This window comes from Meleagris gallopavo, chromosome 7, assembly GCF_000146605.3.
Source record: "Meleagris gallopavo isolate NT-WF06-2002-E0010 breed Aviagen turkey brand Nicholas breeding stock chromosome 7, Turkey_5.1, whole genome shotgun sequence".
Classification (NCBI taxonomy): domain Eukaryota; kingdom Metazoa; phylum Chordata; class Aves; order Galliformes; family Phasianidae; genus Meleagris; species Meleagris gallopavo.
In genome coordinates, this window is record NC_015017.2 from 472,038 (window position 1) to 481,216 (window position 9,179).

At 42.0% G+C, this 9,179-nt stretch overlaps 1 protein-coding gene across 1 annotated transcript in view; it reads left to right on the plus strand.

Moving 5' to 3' along the window:
* Nucleotides 1–8,159, plus strand: part of MCM3AP (minichromosome maintenance complex component 3 associated protein) — a gene marked incomplete at its 5' end in the record, with an annotated part of 24,496 nt that extends 16,337 nt beyond the window's left edge. Inside the window, 12 exons of the mRNA XM_010713353.2 lie at nucleotides 229–426; nucleotides 664–732; nucleotides 1,413–1,547; nucleotides 1,901–2,054; nucleotides 2,490–2,748; nucleotides 3,122–3,219; nucleotides 4,009–4,399; nucleotides 4,564–4,818; nucleotides 5,545–5,674; nucleotides 6,516–6,710; nucleotides 7,354–7,504; nucleotides 7,984–8,159. Coding sequence (XP_010711655.1) covers nucleotides 229–426; nucleotides 664–732; nucleotides 1,413–1,547; nucleotides 1,901–2,054; nucleotides 2,490–2,748; nucleotides 3,122–3,219; nucleotides 4,009–4,399; nucleotides 4,564–4,818; nucleotides 5,545–5,674; nucleotides 6,516–6,710; nucleotides 7,354–7,504; nucleotides 7,984–8,142 — 2,194 coding nt within the window. The remainder of the gene's footprint in view (nucleotides 1–228; nucleotides 427–663; nucleotides 733–1,412; nucleotides 1,548–1,900; nucleotides 2,055–2,489; nucleotides 2,749–3,121; nucleotides 3,220–4,008; nucleotides 4,400–4,563; nucleotides 4,819–5,544; nucleotides 5,675–6,515; nucleotides 6,711–7,353; nucleotides 7,505–7,983) is intronic.
* Nucleotides 8,160–9,179: the final 1,020 nt, after the last annotated feature.

Consider the following 9,179-nt stretch of genomic DNA (forward strand, 5'->3'; position numbering starts at 1 on the left):
TTTTAATAGAGTACAAAGCAGACTGTTTATGATGCTGGACACGTATGGTTGGCAGGTCTCATCCAGTGCTGAGCTGCGAGTTCACAGCTCTGTGCTATTGCACCACCTCACCATCTCCACTGGGCAGACTCAGACTGATAGTCTGATCCAATCTGAAGAGGAAAGAGAAGAACCCTGTTGGACTGCAGAAGATTTAATTAACAGGACCTTATTTATTCTCTTCTGAAGGTGGAGGGAGGCAGTGGCAGCTCGAACAAAGCTGAAACGTCAAATGAGGGCATTTCCAGCTGCTCCATGCTGCATGGATCTGAAAAATAAACTGAAAGCCCTGTCACCCAGTGCTGAGTGGCCTATAACCATGGAGAACTTATGCAAGAGGATTGTGAACATGGGGAATGGAGGAAAGCTGGGAGTCTCTTGCACAAGGTAAGGGTATTTATGACAGCAGATGGCAATCTGAGTTTTGGAAAGCAAATTATCTGCTTCTATTGTGAAAGTTAATTGTTTTGCAGTAAAGACTCAAACCTAATGAAATCATTCTTCCACTTAACTGCAACTTTCTGAAGCATCTGTAGTATTTCTCAGGTTGTAATATTCTCAAACTATAGCTAAAATTCCCATATTATACCAAAAAAATTACAACAAAAGGTCTTTTGTTTTCAGATTGAATTGGCTTAGAAACAAGACAGCACATGATATCAAAGTTCAGCACTTCTATCAGCAGTTGTTAAGGTTTGTTGACATTTGATCTTTATTTTCTTTCTACAAAATGTGCAACAAATGCCGTAGAACTTGAAAGTGTCATTGCAGAATGGTAAACCATACTTTGGTGTCCACTTGCAGCCTTGATTCTGTAAATATTTTTCAGAAGAGAGAACTGGATAGTAAACTCTTGAAAGTGTTGGGCTCTCTGGACCCATTGCTGTAACCTGAAGAATCTGGGATGTGTGTAGACACTTTTTAATAATTATTATTGTTTGTTTATTTATTTATTTACTACTTCGGCTGGGGGGGATCTGGGCAATGTTAGAGGAGTATGAGCCATAAGGAGGAGTACAAGGCATTATGAGCCTAGCTCATGGCACAAAGGAATTGATGTTTTTGATGTGCATCAAGGCATTTGTTTTCTTACAACTTGTCATGCGTTCTAGGGCCCAGTGAGTTTATTGGAGCAGGATATTTAAGTAGCGTGGAAGTGAAGTAATGTGCATGGTACCACAATCCCCAAAGTAAGGCTTGGTAACTGTGGTTCCTGAAGGCATCCAGTCTTTGCTAAAGGATAAGGTCTAATTTCAGACCTTCCTGAATTAGACAGTAACCAGTTGCAGTGGTATAATTTGTTCTAGACAAGAAAAGCAGCCTTGAGGGGTTCTTTTTTTTTTTTTTTTTTACCAGTTCTGTCTCTCTTTAAGTGATTTAGCATGGACTCCTCTGGATCTTGCTTCATTGATCGCTGAACATATTCCAATTAAACAAGATCAGGTTTTTTGGAAGGTGCTGTTGGTTTTGCCAAATGATGATGAGTATGAAGAGGATGACCCCAACAGGTAAGCAGAAGCATTGATTCCATGGTCTCTTTTTCAAGCATAGTGATGGAATGAAGGAAGGGTAGCGTTATGCAGTTCCTGATGTCTACTTTTCTCCTTCCATATCAAACTTTTTTTTTTCCTTCCAAGTAAAATAAAAATAAAATTAGAATTAACTGCAGTGGTCTGTATCTTCTCCTGCTATTGTTCACTGAATTGCTTTTCCTTACATTGAAAACAGAAAACCTTTAGTTAGGTAATGGAGAATTTCAGGACATCTGATAGACAAACTATCTTTTTAGTCAATGCTTAAAAAGACTTACAGTTAAAGTAATAAATAAGAAAAAATAAAAGCACTTCTTGCTGTTTGCTAGGATATTGATAGAGTGGTTGAAGGCCAAGTTCTTGAAAGACAGAAGCTGGAAGAAAACTGCTTCATGTGAAGAAGTTAGAATTCAAACACTGACATTGTTTAATTCTTCTGGCGTACGAGGGAGCAGAAACATCAAAGTCAGCGTGTGTATTAAGGTAAGTGAGAGCAGGCCATAACACGCACAGTCTTTTTCAGTGAACGTCACGAGGAAGATTTTTCATACTGTGTCCTGTCTGATGGAGAGAGATGACACTGAGGAGACTGGTTTGTTGAAAAGGTCTAGAGAAAAAAGTGTGGATTTTTTTCTTGATTCCAGTCCATTGAGTAAATGCTTACCTATATATAGTTTAGCAGTCAGTCCTCAATCCTACCAATTTCTGATGCTGGATCAGGTGCTGAAGCACACTTCTATGTTCACCTGCATTTATTGGAGACTTCTTTCTTATAATTCATTGTCTGAGGTTTTGTAGAGCTCCTGGTAATGAATGTCAAAGCTGAATGCTGGTGAAAACGACCTGCAGTTTTCATTTTTCAGTTCAGAAAATTGCTCTTTGGCTGCTTTACTGTTTTCATCTTTGTTAATTGTATAGGTGGTACATGGTGTGCTCTCTGACTCTGAGCTTGATGCATCCAGTACGCAAAAAGACTTACTTGGAACCAGCGGTCTCATTCTCCTCCTGCCCCCTCAAGTTAGAAGTGAAGATGTTGCAGAAGAAGATGTTTATTGGCTTTCTGCTTTGCTGCAGTTGAAACAATTACTTCAGGCCAAACCTTTCCAGCCAACAGTTCCACTTCTGGTTCTAGTCCCCAGTCTGGAAGAGGAGGCCACAGAGAAAGAAGTTGAAGAAGGTATACAGTTGTTTTCAAAAGGCTTGTAAATAATGTGAATGCTGAGGGGTCTCAGGTCTATGCAGCCTCAGGTACACAGCCTAGTAAAAGACGTGAAGTACAGGGACACTTCAGTGCTGTGGTGGAAATCCAGATACATTAACACTTGATCAGTATAGAAATTAGTGAGCTCTTCTTTAGTTTTCAGCCTTTGAGTCCTTTGCACTCAGTATTTGATCCTGAAAGTCTAGGGGCAGGGAAGGAGAGGGAAGCCACGCAGCGAATGTATGCAGACTGTGAGACTGAGTCAGAGCAGGGGGTAACCATCTGTTGTCTATCAGTGCATATGAGTTGCTTTTTATTTTTTATTTTTTGTTTTTATTTGCTTATTTAGGTTTAATGCTCCAGGATTTGATTTCAGCCCAGCTTATTTCAGACTACATAATTGTTGAGCTACCAGGTTCTATCAATGACTTAGAAGGCACCAGAAGGGTAAGAGCCCTTGCTTGGCTAATCATTAACCTTTCTTCATTATTAATGCAGTGTAAGGAGCGATCGTTACATTTTCTGTAGCTTGGATTGCAGCAGTCTTCTGTAATGGAATATTATTTCCTGTTAAATTTTCTTTACTGTAGTTTTTGATCAAAAGTCTTATACCAGTTTTTTTTCATGTACCTGAATTTGCTGTACTCGGGTGCTTGTTAACAGCTGTTCCAATTAAGGGCAGAACTAGCCTAAAACTTTTTCCATTATTGGTGACTGCATTCCTTTAACTGACCAAGTTGGCATTTGCTCCACAGATAATGTTTGTTCTTTCTAATAATGAAAATTGCACAAACTGAAGTACATAGCGCATGCAAATCCATTCTTGTGTGCCCTGCCTATGTTGACTAGCAGGGCTACAGTTGCAGGGTAAGAGAAGAGTGCTAGGGGTGGGTAAGCCTCTTTGCCTGATGCTCCCAGTTCTAAAATGCAGAGGTCACTTTGTAGCACTCTTGGCTGATAGGAGGTCACCCTCTCTTGTCTCATCTTCAGTTGGTGGACTGAAGGAGGGCTCAAGGAAGGAGAGATTGTACAGTACTCTCTGAGACAGCCTCTCCTCATCCTTCAGTTTGACTTGTGCTTGCAAATAGTGGCCTGGAGACTGATTAAAACCAATCTATTTGAATTTTGCTACATAGTATCTTAAGTAGTGTTCTATCAAACATAAGATTGCAGGGTTGAATCCTCAGTTTCCCTGGGGAGTGCAGTTTCCAACCGCCTGTGCTTTGCGTGTCTTAGATCTCTGCAGCTATGAGCTGGTTGGTTTCACAGTGCCCAAACTCCCTTGAGCTCTGCAGTCAGACCCTTCAGGAGTACATTGAGGATGGCATCGATGGTGAATTTGGCAAGCGCTTCTACCATGACTGGAAGGAGAGACGTTTAGCTGGCCTGCCATCTCAGGAGCCTGGGGTCATCATAGAGCTGTACAACAATGTGCTCCAGTTTCTATCAGAAGTGGCATCCTCAGAGCATCTTTGTGACTTGTCTTGGCCTGTTACTGAGTTTTCAGAGCCTGGGGGTAACAAGCTGTTGCCCCACATGGATTGGAACGTGCCTGATCACCTAGCTTGGCTGAAAAAGGCTGTGCTGTCCTTTCAGATCCCCTACCTAGATCTGCCTCCACTAGGTGGTACGTACTTATGTAGCAACATCCTCTTAGCTGCTCATTCCTTCTCTGTTGTGCCCGTTCTGTGCTGAGCTGTCAACTTATATCAACTGATTCTGTCACAGATTCTTGCAGTCTGCTTTGGTATTTGTTGTTACTGTTACTGTTCTTTTTTTTTCCTTCTCTAGCTCCTTGGCGTCCTGTTTGCCGAATGATTTTTCAGTATGCATCTCAGATTGCCAGTTCTTCCCATACTCAACCACTGATCCAGTCTCAAGTGGAGAATCTGTTGAGCAGAACATACCAGAAGTGGAAAAATGGGCCATTAGGGAACACTGGTGATGGACCTTCTGTTGATGAGATCCCTTGGGATGATATCCTGGCAACGTGCATTGATCATAAGCTGAGAGACTGGAAACCACCCAAACTGCCTGTTGCACCAGGTATCGTGTGTCTTACAGCAAGGATGACACTTCCTGCACAACTGTGTTTATTAACTTCACAGTGGTGCCTTTATGCAGGGAGTAGCAAGGAGGGAGCTCTGGTCTTGACCTTTCTTCACTGCAGAATGGCACTGTGCTTGTTCTACACACCGTTCTGCAGTGTAGAATGTGTATTAATTGTTGATAATCAGTTGAGCTTGTGATTAGAATGTTTATTTCCATATGGGAACATATAATAAGTACTTCAAGTCCTGTTCTCCCACTGGGAGGGAGTGTTTAAATTGCCTTTACAAGCCACATCAGCTCAGGTCACCTGAGATGAAAGACTGCCGCTCTTAATGAGCACTTTGATGGATTAACGAAGTTAGCATCTCAAATTCTGCTCACTTAAAATGTAGAGTGTACATGGTTACTTCTGTGCCCTGTTTGGCTTAATTCTAGGCAGTCTGCTTTGAAATAGCTCTTTCCCTTGCTGAACACTGAGCTTAGATGCACAAGAATTTTATAAATGAGGATAAAGGAGCATTTTTTTTTTTTTAAGTCATTCCCAGTAATGTGGTATGTTGAACAGTAAATCACTCAAACCCCTTTCTGCATGCAAAGTACAGTGAGAGGTAATTTGAAAGGTATCATGCGGTTTTCCCTCAAATCTTTTTAATACTGAACTTTTATTTTCAGGGAAAAATCTGTACTGATAATAAACAGTGGTTTGGGGTTTGTTCACAGAAGCAGTAAGTGAAGATGGCCAGATTCGTGTGTATTACTTCAAGGAACATTTAAAGAACTTCACTCTCCCTTTTTCATGGGAACAAGCCAGGCTACGCACACAGGAGGAGATCCGGCAGGGCCACAAGAGGTGAGGAAGCTGCTGACACTGCCTATGCAAGGCTACTTGAAAAGCATTTGGTTCCCTCTTACGTAACTAGAGCTGTTTAATGAACTCCAAGGAGGTTACTTAGGGCCTCTGTCAAAGTTGCATAGTGCTATGGTACTGAGAACCAGCATTGACATTTTCTCAGTGTTCTTTTGTACATCTTCCCAAAGGGATGTACAAGGGCATTTATGTGGAAATTAGACCGTAATTAGATGTGATTTTTAGGGTTACTCCTCTCAAAGAAATGGGGTTGCTTGGAGCAGCTGCTCAAAGTGTTGTAACTGAAGTTCTGCCAAAGAAATCACTGCTGTGGCATTGGAATTAAACTTGTCCACTAGGTAGATGAAGCATGGAACTAAAATGGTGTGAGGTGTAGGGGAAGACCATAGGGAGAAAAATAATTAGCATACCCTTTATTTGGTAGTGCCTTATTCTTTGCGTATGATTGTGGCCAGGACCTGTTAGATGGTTTGCAGATTAACTTTTTTTGACAATTGCATATTAACTTTGCAGTGTTTTGAGTTTAAAAGAGAACTTGTGCTTGACTTTTGGGGTAACAGATTTGAGTGCTCTCAAGAGCCCAGCTCGCTTCTCTACCCCTGTGCAGATTGGGTGGCTGTATTTCATTGAGCTGAATCCCAACCCTCTGTCAGCTTCTCTCAAGTCCCACTTCCCAGTGGTGGTTTGTTAGACTGGGGTACAAGGAGATCATGTCTCTTAACAGTCACTTACTTCCTGGAATTTCTGTGCTAACAGGGAAGAATCAACAAACTCGTAAATTTTTTTAATTTTTTTTTTTGTATTTTCTTTCTCTCCATTCCAGGTCAAGGGTAAAATCTCCTGTCTCTTTCAAGAAACCCTGTAGGGTCTCCATGTCAGATCAGTATGGTGCTGGTGTAAGCATACTGTCAGGGCAAAGAAGGAATGTTTCCAGTGCAGATGAACTTAGAGCTTCAGCCCAGGACCTCCCAGAGCGCCTGTTAACTCAACTGAAACTGGAGAAAGTGGAAAGCAGAAGGTGAGTTACAAGAGCATCATCCTATCCTTGCTGCTTCAGTCCAGGGTTGTTAGCAATCGTGAACTTGTATGCATTGGAAAGCTGAAGTCCAGCAGTACTAGGAGTGTAGACTTGTTTCCTGGTCTGTCTCCACTTTCATATCCTCATCAAGCAATTGTTCAGTGCAGTTCCCTGCTAGTTGCTACTTTTGTTACAGGAACAGTCCGGCATGATAGAAATAAGTGGAACTCTGAGTAATGATAGGAAATTGGTCAATCAAGCCACTAATGTTAAAGCTGCATAGTTATATGCAGTGTTCAGTAGTCTCTGTCTATGTTGTCTTAAGTTCACCATGGGAATGTTGGTTTGATGCTAGTAGCAATGCAGATCTCAAAGTCTGAGAACTAAAGTTCTTGAGGTTGGCCCAAGGGTTTCCTCTCTTTTCTCCTTTCTCCATCAGTTGGAAGTCTTCAGTTTGTTTATGTTGTTTCTGGGCCATATCTTTCAACTGTATTTTTGTAATAGCAGTGGGTGCTGTCTACTGGAAATGACTGCTGTCTTTGGTTCTTTCTTTCAGATACCTCTGAATTCCCAATTCATGTCTTACCCACTGGTTACAAGAGCAAAACCAGGCTGCAGTCTGACTGTTGACCTTTCTTTTCAGGTTTGAAGAACAGTTGCACCAATATCTAGCTGAGGACATTGAGCCCCTTGGTGACCTCATGGGCTTTCCTCTCTACCTTCCCCAGTCCCTGATCTCCACTCCAACTCTTGCTGGTCCGTTGATCAAGAGTCCCATGTCATCTGTTCAAGTGGTAAGACAGGGTGGTACTGAAGACTGGCTCTGAAGAGTATTGTGTGGGTGCCAAACCAGCTGTAATCACAGAAGTTCAGTGGCTACAACCTTACTATGCAGTGTTGCATAGATTTGGGAAAAATTGTGCTCTAGTGTACAAACTTCCCAAAGAGGCACATACTTTCTGTAGATCAGAAATGCTGTTAGCATATGTGATGAACTGTTGTCTGCCGCTGGCAGTCATAATAGTATCCCTTGTAGTGTTGCACACAGGGAGTTGTAGTTGTGGCTGAGGGTACACCTTTGGCTTTGGGATGGACCCAGGAATGCTGGCTCCAGAAATAGCAGAACATGCTATTTTAACCATATCTCCTTGGGGAGTTGGGGGTGACCTCCTTTGTTGTTCTGAAAAGTGGGAGGTCAGTGAACGGAGAGGTCCCATGTTAATGCTAGATAATGCTTCTTACTCAGTCTCATCTCTCTTTTCCTTCTGACCAGGATGGGAGTGAAGCACGATTTGAGCTGTCAATAGATGACCGAAGCCCTGCGCTGTCAGACAGACTGAAGCATTTGCAAAGGCTTCTCAGAGCTGACAGGGAGGGTGAAGTTGCTTCTGAGCTTCACCTCTCTGCCCTGATGGACATGGTGGATATTTGATCAGAACTAAAGCACATCAAGAGACCAGATGCTGGTTCTGGGCAGCTCTTGTGTGGCTGCCTTGCAGAGATGATGTGCTGAAGCGCACTGTGTCCCTTTGGCTCTCTGCTGAGACTTGGCTGGCCTGGGAACTCCTTTGAAGCTGTCCTGTTTCATGGATGTGGAAACTAGTTGAGTGCTGCTTTAGGAGGCCTTAAAATTGATGTGCTATAGCTTTTCTTCCTACCAACTCTCATGTTGACTGCCCTGGTTTGTGCAGAGTTCTGCTGATGCTCTCCTTGCACCCAGTTTTATTTCCCCTGCCTCTGAAATTTTTTACCATGCTGAAGAATGCTGTTGCAGAGCCAGTTTTTTTTGTTACAATTGGAAGTCAATTTCTATAGAAATAGAAATGCAGGTAAGGATACTGCTACTGGGAGGAGTTAGAGAATCGTTCTGTGGGCAGCATGTGTGTAAATATAATTTCACCAGGAGAAAACATTCAGATGGCAAGGACCCTTGGAAGCCTTAGAATGATTGGTCTCCACAGACACGGACCTCAGGATACAGCCCCAGCTCCCTGCTTCTTGATGCAAAGGCTACCTTGCAGCAGCACCTTGGTTTGATATGTTGTTTTGTTGTTTTTTGTTTTTTTTTTTGTGTTCAGAAGTGTCAACAATACTCATTATCAAGTAGTTACAACACTTTGCTGTATTTTGTTTATTTAAGTGCTCTATGCAAATTCGGACGGATTTTTGGGCTGCTGGTCCCAAGTTTTGTTATGTTGAATACATACAGCAGTAAAACAAACCTGTTAATCTACAAAGTAATTGTCATGCTGGAAAAGCAGGATATTTTCTTCAGTGAACAGCTGTGGAAGAAAGATTTCCTTTTTTTTTTTTTTTTGGCAGAGCAAACTACCTACACTCTCCAGTTTCTATAAAGCTGTGGCTTTGAAAATTGAAGACCTCTTGTTTTAAATTTAATATTGGTTATTTGTAAGTAGTGAGAAGATGTAGTCCTGGAGTACTGCAGCCATGAACAAATAGCCTTTCTCT